Source organism: Amborella trichopoda, chromosome 13, assembly GCF_054954075.1.
Source record: "Amborella trichopoda isolate Santa Cruz 75 chromosome 13, AtrichopodaSantaCruz75HAP2 v2.0, whole genome shotgun sequence".
NCBI lineage: Eukaryota > Viridiplantae > Streptophyta > Magnoliopsida > Amborellales > Amborellaceae > Amborella > Amborella trichopoda.
In genome coordinates, this window is record NC_142348.1 from 52,483,799 (window position 1) to 52,499,469 (window position 15,671).

General features: G+C 35.1%; 1 protein-coding gene across 1 annotated transcript; it reads right to left on the bottom strand.

The window, feature by feature from the left end:
• Positions 1-875: 875 nt before the first annotated feature.
• LOC18445818 (MIP18 family protein (DUF59)) lies at positions 876-6,780 on the bottom strand. The gene is made up of 5 exons (XM_088857020.1): positions 6,527-6,780; positions 5,039-5,145; positions 3,354-3,453; positions 2,445-2,490; positions 876-1,312 (listed from the first exon to the last, which is right to left on the bottom strand). The coding sequence occupies exons 1-5, from the start codon at positions 6,644-6,646 to the stop codon at positions 1,212-1,214; spliced, it is 474 nt and encodes a 157-aa protein (XP_088713146.1). The 5' UTR covers positions 6,647-6,780; the 3' UTR covers positions 876-1,211.
• Positions 6,781-15,671: the final 8,891 nt, after the last annotated feature.

Below are 15,671 nucleotides of genomic sequence, written 5' to 3' on the forward strand. Positions count from 1 at the left end.
AGCCATTGTTCCTGCAGGGATCGGCTTTTTACATCCGGACTCAATTTAAGAGGACTTTTTGTGAATATCTTTTGATGTATTGCAAAACTTTTCTTGTACGTCATCTTTTACACTCATGCCTCTTTCTTGTCAATTTAAGAGGACTTTTGAATAGATTCCCTCTTTTTCAGTTATATCAGTTCATAAATTCACTTTTAAAAATGGTTCATACCTCGGCTTTCTTAAAGCTCAGTTTCTATTGAAGCTTTTTTTCCATCTGTTGTTTCATAACAACACGTATCAATTGCGTACGTCGAGTTTTCATCTCCCTTAGGCTGACTAATCTCTCTTTGGGTTTTCTCATATCCTGAACCTATTCATTTTTCAGGAACAAACAAAATTCCTTTTTTTTTTTTTTTCTTTTGAAAGAGTTAACTTTTCAGGAACAAACAAATTTAAAAAAACAAACAACAGATAGATGGTGTACCTTATTGTATCCCTCAGGTTGTGCATTCTGGAGGCTCTGATATGGGGGATTTGAAAGCTCCCAAGGAATAGTGAGACCGGGAGAGAGGGCGAGAGAGAGAGAGATCAAAGTGGGCGATAATTTAAAACTTGGGGCTGACTCAAGATTGAGAGAGAATCAGAGATATTAGGGTCTAGAGACAGAGATTCTGTAATCTGGTGGCTGATTTGTCAATGAGAGTGATGTCAAAAGATGGGAGATACTGACACTTGGGGTAGATTTGAGTTCGAGAGAGAGAATAGGGTTCGAGGAGAGAGGGACCTTCCATTAAGGTTTCAATTGAGAGAGAGAGAGAGAGAGAGAGAGAGAGAGAGATGGTATTCAGGACTATTGAGTAACAATTGCAGTTAAAAGTAAAATAACAGCCCTGTTCATGAAACCATGCCAGAAAAGAGATATAATGGAAAAGAGGTTGTTCACAGGTAAGATATACCATGTCGAGATACGAATAAAACAGACACAACACATTGTCCTCATCGATCAAGATCTCACCCCTATTCTCTCTATAACTAGAAACACATAAGAAACACAAAAATATACAAAAGGAACATGATAACAGGTCCCTTTCAGTTGAATCCTTTCAGCCCACCCATGGCTGAGAAGGTCCATAGTTTCATCTCAGATACGTACACCTACAGATAGCAAAGCAAACAGTCGTCACTGTACAAGAAGTCCTGCAAGGAGCAGGCTTGCATGGATGAGATTATTAGAGTTCATTAGACTGGAGGCATTCATCCACAAGTTGACGAAGGTTGGGATTCTCTAGGGCAGCAGCAACTCTCTCTTTATCATTCAGTTGTTTATTTACTGCACCAATCACAAAGATACTCAATCCCTGGATTCTAGTTAAATAAAATAAACTATAAGTAATTATTTTTGCAAATGAGAAACATTGCCATGAATGGAAAAAAAAAAAAAAAGCGAGACAAAGATTTATCATATTTAAACAAGAGTGAGTAATCATTGAGAGATTTTCACACTTTCCTGTATCAGAAGAAAAGAGCTCACTTTAAAATGCACACAATATATTAAATGCCATGCAGAGAATCCCAATGGGAAATGCAGCATGAAATAAATTCTATTAATGCCAAATACTATGAGAACCTCTTAAAAGTGATGATTTCTAATGGAGTCTCATCACTGAATGGATCCCATCATATTGCTTATGCTATACACAACACGCATCTACTTCTGAAATTCCATATTGAAGGCAAGAGATACCATCAACGGCCGGTTCTCAGTATTCCTATCAAGAACGTGGACTATCCTCGAAGAATATGCAGCATAGAGAGCATGATCACAAGAACACATAGGGGCTCAAGGATGTCAGTCATAAACAACCACCTCTTGCATTGGATTTCACCATAAACCAATGCTATTAGTACTCAATAGGACCAATAAGGTCGATCGAGATTAGGGTCCCGTTCAGATCATTTAATTTTATGATCTACATTCTACATGGGGCTGGTGAAATTCGAGTGGCTCTAGACAGAACTTATGACTCCATTGAGAGGCATTTTGGACTGCATTGGCTCCACATATTTGATTATTCGAATTGCAAGCTCAACAAAATGGAAAGAAATAAAAAAAAAACAAATGGAGCACATATTAAGAGCAACAAAACTCTGAAATTCTGTAATCATGACAGAGAATACTTGAGCTCAAACTCATCTGGAGAATAAAGCTAAATGGTAATTCCTCTCTCTCCTTTGATAACTCCAATAGTCCAGAGTATGACACTTATCAACCACTAAACAAGACATTCGCAGTAAATAGATCAGGAATTCTCCAAAAAGTTAAGCTAAATCAGGCAATTAGAATTGGTTTCATAATTTTTCACTTTAGTAACAATGGGTTTCAAAATCAAAACAAGTCTAAGATTAATTCAATCATAATCATGAAAATCAGACATGGTATGGATGGTGGAATAAGCATGCACCTGAATCTTCATCTGCAAGAGATCCAGGGGCCACATTGATATCAACCTGCACATCAAACAACAAACAAAAAATGAGTCACAAAGAAGAGCTGTCTGCAAGTTTGCGGGCATGTGTTGTTCTGCAGATGATATCGTATGGATCATGGAAAGCATATGACATATATCATTAGAAAATATGGACTCTGGTCAGGATTCGCTAGGGTACCAATCCCAAATCAGGTCAGACAGACTGGCTGGGTCTGTCGGAAACCCAACCAAGTCCAACCAAAAAAATTAATAAAATAATGTGAACCAGACAGGTTCGACCAGCTACAATGTGTAAGGTTCCCGGCTGACTAAATCATGAAGGTAACAAACATTTTGTTTCTTAATTCATTTACTTATTTTGTTACCTAGAAAAGGGATAGCTATTTGCACCTAATTTTTTGCAATGCACCCCTGTACATGGATGGAAATTCTAACATTCTGTGTTTCAGAAATTCTCACCCATGCTCCAGGTGACAATAGAAAAAATGGGCGCAGTAGCAGCCACCAATATCAAACCCCACCAAAAATTATAAATAAACCAGTAGTTAAGATTCCTTTTCAATGAATAAAAGGGGGAGAAAATTTCATAACCACGAGATATTTTGGTTTCCTATTCCTGTAAAAAAAAATTTCCACGAAAGTTATATTTTATAATCATCTTCTACATAACCTAAGCTCCTTATCGCTTCTCTATAGGGAAAAGTTGCTAATCTACACCAAAGGTATCACGTACTTCATTTTCAAGTGCTGCTGACAATTCATATCCAAACTACAAATTCATCCAATAGATAATGAAATGAGCTACTAAAATACTGATGTTACATAAGTTAGAACAGAAAGATTTCCTTTCATACATATTAGGGACAAGCCAAAGAAACTAACCTTGAAATGTGGTGGGAAACAGCGCATCAGCTTAACCCGCAGACACAAACCAATAACTGTGGCCATACTACAATGTTGCACCGTCGGAGTGAAAGTTATCCTACAAGTTTATGAGAAAAAATAAACGCTTCGGTATATGTTTGAATATTTATATAAAAGTCATATTTACTGCTGAGGAGCATCTTTCAGCGAATCAAAAGGGAAAAAGCGAAGCAGGCATGAATGAGGAGAAATCTAGTGAACACAGAACCATAAAACCAGTCCTTTGTTAGTTTCTAAGTCTCTTCATATTGTTTGACAATTGGCTGCATTTCTTTACAGTTTCAAAAAACCAAAGAAATTATGGGAGATTAAAAAGAAGTATACGAAATATCAACTCATACTTGCATAAAAACCTCCATATTTCAGTCTTAAACCCCAAAGAAAACTCATGGTGCAAAACAATGTTATAAAGCATATACCATGCCAAGAAATCTGCAAGTTTAGATTGAATAGATTTTCTTCTGGGGGCTGTCACTTGGTGTGACGTTAAAAGGCTCAGGTAGCCAGCACAAGAGCGCGGGTTCAAATCCTGAGAGCGGCCACTTTGTGCATAAAGAGTCAAAGGTTAGGACCGCTTCCATCTCACCCCTCCCGGGACCCTGCGTAGGTGGGACCAGCACCGGGTTACAGCCCCTTTAGATTTTCTTTTATTCTAGTGACAATGTGCCAATTTCATAGTTAAATCTCATTTCAAACATCATCAAGAGGTTCTCAAACAGCGAATATATTCATGTTGATGGTGAAATTAAACTAAAAACAGCATTTCACATCCTATTTTCTATAATATCAATTTTAGTTTCTATATACATTATAAGCAGTGTAAACCTCATATTTCATCTCCAAACAAGTTTATCAGTAGATATTGATGATGAAATGGTAGTAGACTCAGTAAACCGGCAGTCACACCATCTTAAACGGGGCATACTTCTTATGTCTTTCTCCAGCACTCTCATTTTCCCATAATCTCAGACTCACATTTCATTCCCCTTATCTAGTGTTTTAAAACTCAGCAAGTTGACTCAGGATTTCCCTGATTCAACTGGCCTTGGGACCCTGGCGAGTCCTATATATTTAATACAACACTCACCCAAGTCTCATACTTTTTAACCACACTTTTTAACCTGGTTAGCATATATTGTTTCTCATATCAACTAAACTATCATTAAATAAATTGCTCCAACTAAAGTTTTAACTTTCATTACGGTTACTCATAATGCAGCTCATTACTCAGGAAATTAAAAGTTAATAATTGCTTTTGGCAGGTACTAGATCTATCAAGATAGCTACCATCTATGAAGGAGATAAAGAGTTCAAATTTAACATTTCTTTTTAATTGCGACTTTGTGAGCATAGCAATCTTTAGCACTCATACTCATAATTGCAATAAAAATAAGGGAGGTACTAGATCTATCAAACTAGCTACCATCTATGAAGGAGATAAAGTGTTCAAATTTAACATTTCTTTTTAATTGCGACTTTGTGAGCATAGCAATCTTTAGCACTCATACTCATAAGTGCAATAAAAATATCATAAAATAATAATAGGCCTCTTGAATGAATTCAGTGAATTAACAATCTTAATGCACGACGGACACCTAATGTAAAGTGAATAAGCCCAAACTAATTCAGAAAAAAACACGTACAGAATACGTCCAAGTTTCTCATCGACGGTAATTGATTCCTCGGAGAGAACGCTGAGTTGTTCCAATGAGTAAGGATGCTCTGGATCTCTAATATCCCTTACAAAATCTGTTGTAGGGAGTCAAGTTCACAGTTTTCCTCTGAACAACCTTAAATACATCAGAAACACAGTAAAGAATTCAAAGCTTTTTCCACAACAGAGTGAAAAGGAATCCTTGCTTCGCATTAATGGAGAAATTGAAAATCAATATGCATTTGAATGCTAAAATGTACTCTCTTTTTTTTCATCTGTCATCCTTATTCACCAAACCTATACATGAGAGCAGTAAATGTGATAGTCACACGTTCATTAATTTTAGTCGATAAGTAACCACGGAAAAAGATTCCATAAGCTAATTCACTTGTAGCTATAGTATAAGTTGAGGGTCAAGACACATGCCTAGAGGGATTTGTTTGGGCCAAAAAAAATTCACATAACATCTTTGATTCGAAAAATAAACCCTCTCAAGAATAAAAAGATTTTGAATATTTGAAAGTCTAGATCCACCGTCCACCAATTGAAGCCTGATTTCACTGAAAATGGTAGGCTCGTTTTCCATTATTTTTATGTTTTTTTTAACCTGGATGACAGCTAGACGTGCATAAACTCCGGGGTTCCAATGAACCCATTAATTCCAAAGGGGCTTACGCATCGTAAAAGCCCTCAGCTTGTATAATCTTTTTTCCATTAACCATGTCTTCAAATAGAGTTTAGCTTCAAATGAACTGTTTGATTTCTAAATCTTTTCCATTAACCATATATTCAGTTGATTTCTCAAATGTATTGAGGATAAATGCCCCATAGAAGTGCTCAATCACATTAGAAGTGTACCCACTCACGATTACGTTGATTTTGCAGACCAATCGAGAAAGAAAAAGAGTTAGCCGATGATAAAAAACAAAGACATGAACTCATCAGAAAAAAGCATGAGCATATGCAAAGAAATGCTATTTCAGACTGCTTTTGAAGCAAATATTACTAAAAAAACCACTTCACTTTGGAATAAGTCACGCTCATTCACCCATATAATTGATAGAATCATGAAAATTTAGTCCAGGGAGCTTGGAATAAGACAAAAAATCAGGATTTGGGCAATCAAATGAACACACGGACTAAAAGCTAGAGAGAATTGCAAGAAAATGGACATACAGAGGCCAACACATAAAACTTCAAGCAAATTTCATGCTTTTGATTTATAAATCAAGGGTAATTTCATCGGAACCATGAAAAATCAGTTCAGCTCGACATCAGTGATCAAAATGAACATCTAATGCAAGAAAATTGAAAGACAGAAAATTGAGAAAATGAATTCAAGGTTTAATTACCAATGGAGCCATGAAAAATCAGTTCAGGTCAGCATCAGATATCAGATGAGCAGAAAATGTAAGAAAATTAAAAGACAGAATGCAAAATAGGAAAGTAAAAGATGAAACAAAAGGAAAAGGATATCATAGATATCAAGAGGATCAACAGAGTCATCAGTGGAGGAGTGGAGATCAAACTCAGGTCGGGCGATCCTCTCCTTCTTCGCGTGAACCACAGGATTCGCATTGATCAGCCCCAGTGTCATCTCTCTGTCACACACACACACACCTGAGTTTAAATTCTCTCTCTTACCTGAACATTTAGCTCTCCATGGAATTATCTCAAGCGATCGATTACTTCATTTAATATTTAACTTTATATAATGAGGTCGCAATTATCTCTACTCTGTAGAAAAGGGACGCAAAATTTGGCAGTTCAATTGTGATGTAAAATTTAACAGTTTAATATGCGTGATATATTTTGAGAAATTATATTTAAAATTTTAATGATACGCCTTTAACCAGTGTGATGATATGTTTTGAGAAATTATATTTTAATTTTTAATGATAAACCTTTAACCATCTGATTTTACATCTAGCATTTAACGGACGATAATGTAAAATTATACCAAAAAGCCAATAATATAATATTACTTTATATTTCCTTATTTCTATATTTTTATAATAATTTTGATTTAGATAATATATACCATTTTTCCTTATTTTTATATTTTTATAATAATTTTGAGTTAGATAATATATTCCACTTTTTTCTTTTATTATGTGCATGCACTCAAAATTTTACAGTCAAAATACCATTGCACCTCCTGAATCCTTGAGCAAAAAAATAAAAAATTATCAAAAAGTACCAAAGAGATGAACTATTTGACATGCAATCAAATTTTTTTTTTTTAATTTAAAATCGCATCTGATGGCATATACTAACGAGTTAAATTATTTGATATTTTAAATATATTTTGATAAGGAAAAAGTTTATATAGAGCCAAGGCTCTAAACAATCAAATTAGAGCCCACCTCAAAAGTTTCACTAGAATATGTTGTTTTGATGCCCAAATATCCATAAATTCATCATCTCAACATCAAAATGCACGGACATCAAAAAAAAAATGGATTTCAAGTTTTGGATATAGTGCATTTTATAACTCATGTTTTGACCGTTGATTTTCAAATTTTCACATATCTGCTAGATCCACTATTTTTTAAGCTTTAAATTTTATACTTAATTATTAAAATGTATTTTAAGGCTATCACAAAGATTTCCAACCCCAAATAAAAGCCAATGCAAAGAAATAAAATAAACATGTTAATTTTTTAACCACTGCTACTTGACAGCATATCTTTCACTCCCTAGTATAGTAGGAGCCCTATTGAGAATGCCTTTGAGGACAGAGGCATAAGTTCCTCGACCTAGTGGATTGTATACAATGAAACTATTTACCTTTGATACAAGGTGGTCACAATTACTTATGGTTATCCGATGTGAATTTTAATAGTTTGGATGTATCACAAAGTTCTAAAAAAATTATTTTGAAGTTTGAGATTGGTCAATAGAATAAATGGAGCCACCAATTTCACATATTATTGTCAAGATTAATTGTGATCACCTTGTACCAAAGGTAAATGGTCTCATTCTATATTTTTCCACAACAGACATTAAAGGGAAAAAAAACTCAAAGCCACTTCATGGGTGCCCGGAAGAAATAATGTCTTATGATAAATAGAGATGTCCTATTTTGGGACTATGATGTTTCAGCCTAAGGTGTGGTCCTATGGCAGTAGGGTCTCACAGACTCTAAATGGCAGGTCAGGTTTTGATGGGTGAGCATAGTCACCATATTAAAGTGTGGTGGTCTCCCAAAATCTCTCCCTTGGATCTAAAATATAACATGTTGATATTCTTGACCACCAAGAAATTGAAAAGAAATATGAGCAAAGACAATTTTAAATAGCAGAAAGATATAAATTTAAGCTTTATTTTAGACCGTTCACTTAATTACTCAAAATAATATACTTTTAAGATTTAAATACCATTTTTTAATATTTATGATCATGGTGATCAACATTTCACTAATTTTAGATCCAAAAATCCATTTGAAGATAGATTTTTGGAAGGAGACTTGTTCATAACACTTTTTCTCTTTACGTAAAGGACTTAAATTCCTTTGTTCAAAGTACAATGTATTTTTTATCACTCTTTCTATTACTCATTTTTTCTCTCCAAAAAGAAGGAAAAAATTTATATAAGTCGACACTCTAAAGTGTATTTGAAAAAATGTGTTTTAACGTTCTAAAAACATCTAATTGATCATATCGACTTCAAGATGTATAGTTGTGGAGAAAAAAGAGATTTCAAGTCCTAAAAATTATATATCTTGCAACCATTGTTTTGATTGTCAATTTTTAAGACTTTCACACGTTTATAGATATGCTCGATTTGAATTATTTTTTGAGTTTAAAATTTTATACTTGTACCATCCTAAGAATTTTCGATAGACAAAGTTTGAAGGTGCACCTTACTTTTTCTTTTTTGGGTGAGTATTTTTGGGCGAATCAATGGGGAGAGGGTCCCTACCCTTGGTAAAAGTTGAGCTTAGGACATAGCATAGCAATTCGTCAAGCGCTAACCAATTGAGCTCGGGCTATTTTCCTAGGTGCACCTTACTTTGATTGTTCAAGGTTGACAAACCACACCCTAAAGAGAAATACATCTCAGTGATATTGTTATTTGTGTACATTTGAACTTACAAGACAGTGAATAATCTTTTGTTTTTAAGTATCCTAATGAAAAATTCCCTTTTAAATCTTTGTGCGCACTAATTAAAATGGAAAAAGTTAAGTTTATATAAGTGTGAGGCCCTAAACCATCAAATTAGTGTCCGCTTCAAAAATTCACTAGAAGATGTTATTTTGATGCTGACAAACCCTTAATTTGATCATCTCGATCTTAATGTGCATGGATACGAGAAAAAATAGATTTCAAGTATTGGAATAGTACATTTTGTAATATATTATCTAGACCGTCAATTTCAAGATTGTCAAGTGTTCATAAGAGTGTCAAGTACAGGGTGGACCTAAACCCTGCTCCTCTCTACATTGTTGGATCAAGTTAGGATCCAACATATTCGAGCCTACAAGTTCCACTTCATATCATTTTGAGTCAAATTTGAATCACCTCTGCTTATAAATACATGATATTTAGGTGGGTTCTAAATTTAGTGGTCCGGATCCACTGTTTGAATGCCTCCCTCCAAGAATTCGGTCTAGATTGTTTGTTGTCAATCTCAATCATCGAATCAGACCAAATCTCATGTGTGATAATATGTCCAAAAAAAAAAAAAAGAAAAATTTAAAAAGAAAATTAATTTAAAAAAACGATGTGTGGGAACCAAGCGAGTTCCTATTGATAGACATGTTATCCCTGATAGTACCTGGGGAGTTCCCAGATAAAAGCAGGCGAGTTCATAGAAGCAGACTGATTCCCAATTCCGTAGAGAACTGGATGGGTCGAGATTAATTACCGGTTTGGAAGAGCAGTTTGAATTGGATGGGTCGAGATTAATTACCGGTTTGGAAGAGCAGTTCTTGATTTGGACTAACGATTTTTAGAACACCATTTGAATCTATAATCCAAATACTTAATCCGGACGGATGGGTTTAGGGTGGAGTCGGTGACCGTGTGGACCCGAGCAGCGTACATAATTCAAGCTCCTAACGCAACGCAACGCAACGCAACGCAACGCAACACCACACCCGTGAATGGGCTGGCCGGCTACACACGTAGGTTCCCCATCACCCCAACTCAGCAGACACGCGCTTTCGAAGCAACACCGTAGTCCATTTTTTCGGTACACCGAGCTTTCGCAACCAAAACCGACGGCACAGATTTCTTTTGGGCGGCATCCTCATCGAATCGGACGGCCGAAACTCTACCCTATGAATCGGCAGTCAACGTAAGGTGTGGAGTGGCGGCGGTTGAAAAACGTTGGTTTGTTTAGGGTTAAGCCCATCATTTCATGTCATATCAAAAGATACCGGTCGATTTTATAATAAAAACTCGCCGCGTCGAGTCCTATTATTTTAGGCAAATTTACGCGAGTACCCTCCATCTCCAACCATTTATTTTTTATTTTTATTTTTTGGAAACGGTAAGATTTCATTAAGGAAATGAAAATGAACTTAAATGGAACTGTGCACTAGTCGCATACCCATTTCGTCTAAGAAAAGGTTTGGAACCATGCACCATTCGCACGCCCATTTTGTCTTAAAAAATGTTTATTCGTTAACTGTGATGGACGCAACTATTAATATTGTATAATTGGTAGTGAGTTGATAATAATAGTTCAATATTATCGTTAGTTATTATTATCAAGTTGCAATAGAAGTATAATACTGTTTGATGGTCATTTATTTCTAGACATATATAAAGCTTTGAAAGTTTGTCATTCAATAATGAAAATAGCTTATATGATGTTTCAAACTTATGTACAAAAGTAAGGTTACAATAACATGCACTATTTATCTTATTTAGATGGTGTAGATTTGCCACTATATTAAATATAAGGATTTTTTAACGCGTGTAAAAAATTTCAGATATGGCCCATGGGTTTTAATCGTGGCCGAACTCCAACTCGACATTGGGTCCAACTTGAAAGCACGAGGGTTAGCCTTGTCAGGCTCTATACATAGGGCTCTATTCCTCATAAGGTATCCCATGAAAAACAACTCTATACACATGGCTCTATTCCTCATAAGGTATCCCATGAAAGTGGCAATGGACTTGGACCCGACTCGGGACATGAGGGGCAGACCTGATCCAAGTCCGGGTATGAGTCTAAAAATTAGATCCGGCAGATCAAGTCCGGGTCCAAATATTAGACCTGAACACTATTTGGATCCGGATCTAATAATATTTTTCGGGTCCTAATATTACAATATATTCAAATACATATATAATTTAATTTTTGGGTTTGATCAAAGTCTAGGCGGACCCGGACCCGAGCCCTACAATGAATAGTAGTGCACCTAGCTCATCACATATATTTGCGATTAACTTTAAGAATATTGGTGGCATTTTGTCGATAATGAGGCTTTATGGGAAATAGGGAAACCATGAATGATAGTCAGCACATTTATCTTTGGAAAATTGTTTCATGTGGACCGTATTTATACAAAGTGCAATCCCAAAGTATAAAGTATCCATATTAAAGATGGACGCATATAGGTGATCTATCTAAAAACAATTGAAACTAACATTCAAAATGTTTTTTTAATAGGATTATTATTTTTAATTTACAAAAATTATTTATTTGTTTATATTCATGATCTCTATGTTAAAGATTACACGTCTTTGAAAATTAAGATAAAAAATGAAATAGATTTTTAGAGGTGACTCATTTCTACATGAATTCATGAAGTAAGAGAATTGGATAGCTTGGGGTGAGTCACGAAATCTTAAAACTTTGATCTATTCAATTCAATGATGCTCTTATAAAATTTTAAATACAAAAATAATTATGAACTCGATGTACAAAAAATAAATAAAACTTTGGATCCCGAATAAATCGAAAGAGAGAGAGTTTGTAGGAGTAGAGCATGAAAAAGGAGCAGAAGCGGAAGGAGGGCATGGAAGAAAAGGTCGGAGACTGTTTGTGGCGTGGCGTGTGGCCTTACAAGTCAAAGGAAGAGAGAGAAAGAGGCGTTTGCTTTAAAATGGGTGTGGGTGGGACCAAGATACAAGTAACCATGGTTATTTTTTTGCTACAGTATGTGGCTCCAGGCCCAGGGCAGTGAAGCGCCATATATGCACTCACTGTAATCAAAACACCAAATAAAAGTGTGTGAGAGAGAGAGTAAGAGGATTTGGTCATTGTGGAGAGTGAAGATATTGATGATTTCTTCAAAGCTGTAAAGGGCGGGACGGAGATCAAACTGAATCCTTTCTTACCAGATCCACTCCACTTTCTAGACTGCTTCAGTGCCACTCATATTTGCTTAGCACGAAGTACAAAGAAACAGAGATTTGGTGCAAATATGATGGTGAAGAGAAGTTGATGGGTTCAGGGCGGAGATAAATTGATGGGGAAAAGCAAAAAGAAATCGAAGAAAGCTAAATCAGAATCATCTTCTTCTGAACAGACCCCAAATCCTCCCAGAAAGCGAGGCCGCCCTAGGAAAGTCGTTCAAAAAGCAGCAGCAGCAGCAGCAGCAGCAGAAGAGAAAGAAGAATCCAAACCAGAAGAAGAAGAAGTAGTAGAAGAAGAACAAGAAGAAGAATCGAAGAAACAAAAGCTATCATCGGATGAAAAGAAGACGAGGATAGAGGGTGATGCCTCGTCTCCTAAAGGAGGAGGAGGGGAAGAGAGAGCAGAACCTCCGAGAACAAGAGGGAGGCGAAAGAGCCAACCGCAAAGAGCAGCAGAATCCTTCATATCAGGTAAATGATTTTTTGGAAACCTAAAAACAAAAAAAACTCATAAATCAATCAATTGTATTCACTGATATATATATATATAACCAAGCACTGTCATACTACTGTTTGCTATTTGTTATTCGATTGTTGCTATTCTGCAAATTCGGTTTGTGTATCAAAGTTGTAAAAAGTGAGAATTGGGGGACTTGGATATGTAGTTCTCCTTTTCCTTTTTCTTTATCATTTCTTTTTCCTCTTTTCAATCAAATCAGTTTTTTTTTTCCTTCTTTTGATTTTTAATGTTTTTGGATTCTATGGTTGATGTGGCTTTTTTAATGGTGGGTGTTCAATAACAAATATTTGGGTGGGAAGGAGAAAACAATTGTTATTTATGAGGCCCAGAAGCTTCCTGAAAATCGGCCCAATTTTTTTGGTGTTATTATGTGGGTTTTTATAATGGTTTTATTTTCTATATTTCCTCGAGAAATTATAATAAATTATTTTTTGCTGCAAAAATAGATCGAAGGGAAATTTATGGGAGCACTGAACTATTTAAATTTGAATTTTTTACATTTTTTGCGACTGTTCTAACTAACTCATGATGATGTGGCTTTCAATAGTTATTTTGAGATTAAATAAAAAAATCAAGATGGATAAGTAAAATATTAAAATTGCTAACCCAATGATTTATCAAAACAATCCTTTTGGTATAATCCGAGTATTGTCCATTCACCATGTTTCAATAACCAGGTTTTATTTGGCATAAATCAGGTTATTACTCAAGATCTTGGTTTGCATGGATGGGTAGAGAAGAGTCATTAACCTAACGGGTAACGGGTACGGGGAAGGGGATAAATATTGGAGTTGCATGTCAATTCTCCTCTTTGGGTCTGTTTTATTGATCGAATATACATAGTTCGAGTTGTTGTTTTTTGGGCATCAATGGCATTGTCCTTATTTTCACTCACATATTCGTGAAAGCCATTAAGACTATTATGTAATATGAAGATGGCATTGTAACAAGCCAGCAAAATATTCGTTCTGAGTTTTATCAACTAGTCCATATGGTATCTCGAGACTTATTTCTTTCAAACACTTGCCAAATTAAATCTAGAGATAGTCCATATGGTATCTCGAGACTTATTTATTTTCAAACACTTGTCAAATTAAATCTCGAGATATTCTATAATGGTGCTGGCTGTATAAAAGTTATAGTAGCATGTACCCCTTTTAAGGTTTCTCTTAGGATACGTTTGTTTTGTATGAAATTTTTTTTCATATAAAAGTACTTCCCCCATTTCAAGAGGTATGGAGGTTTTTTCAAACCAATTTACCTCAATTGAATAGACCAATTGGATCAAAAGGAACTAGTCAGATGTTTTTTTTTATGCTCAACTGCTCAAAGATCGTGCCTTTCTCTTCTTATTTATTTTTGGAATCTTAACTTGGAAGTGTTTTATTACACTTGTTCATAAAAATCTTGCTTCCCTCTTTATTTATTTAGTTGGTGTTTTATCACTCTATCAAAATGGGTCCGGCCTATAAGGTTGCAACCTTTAACAATCCAATTGAGGTGCACTTCCAAATTTTATCATAACATGTAATTTTGTCCTAAAAAATTCTTAGGAATATCTGAAAATCTATTTTATATCTATATATAAAATTTTAAACTCCAAAATTGGTAAAAATTAAGTAGATCTATAAATATGTGAAAATCTTGAAAATGGACGGTCTAGATAATGTGTTGTAAGATACACTATTTATGGGACTCCAAATCTTTTTTTTTTCGTGTTCATTCATCTCAATGTCGAGATGATCAATTAGAGGGCTTTTCAACATTAAAACTAACATTTTCCGATGGAGTTTTGAGGCCCATATTTAATTCTACATTTTAAGTTTGCAGTCTTTTAAAGCTTTTTCCATCAAAATTTATTAGTTGTTTCTCTCTATATGTGGAGCTCAAGCCAATGGAAGAAGGGTCTGGTTTGTATGAGGCTGAGGTCCTAAACAATCAAAGTAAGGCGAACCTTCAAATCGTGTCGAAAGATGTTATTTTAGTACTGAAAATCTTTGTAATAGCCTGAAAATTCATTTTCATTTCTAATTATAGAATTTAAAGCTTAAAAAATAGTGTAGATAGAGCAGATCTATGAACACTTGAAAATCATAAAAATTGACGGTCTAAAAATACATTACAATATGCATTATTGTTATTTGAAATCCATTTTTATCATGTCCATACATCTTGGGGTCAAGATAAAGACTTTCAAACATGGAAACAACTATCATCTAGTAAATTTTTACGTGCGCCTTAATTTGATTGTTTAGGGCCCCGACCTTATATAACTTTTTTCCATGAACTATTGCATCAACCTGCAACTTGGGCAAGCAGCAAGCAGGAAGCAGCAACGATCAGAGGCGTGCTTTAACCACCCCACTATTAATAATAGCGGAATGAAGAAATGAATGCCGGGCCCTTCCTTCTTTTTTCCCGTGTTCTACTACTGCACCAAGTATTTGTTAGAGCAGTTTTGGGCCCCAATGTTAGGGATGTGACCTCTTAACCTAGCAATGAACCTCCAAAATAACAAATTTCAATTTGGAAAGCACTCTCTGTTTATAAAAAATAAATATATCCCATTTTTGTAAGATTAAAGCTATGTTTGGTAGCACTCTAATATCTTAATATTTTAAGATATTATGAAATTTAGTATCATTCTAATTATAGCAGTTGATATACCATGTTTGATGGGATCCAATCACATCTTTCTATATTCAGATAATTGGGAAAAAGTTTATATAAGGATGCACCCTTATAATGTAGAACTGCGGATGCGCCTCAAAAATCCAATCCATTGGAA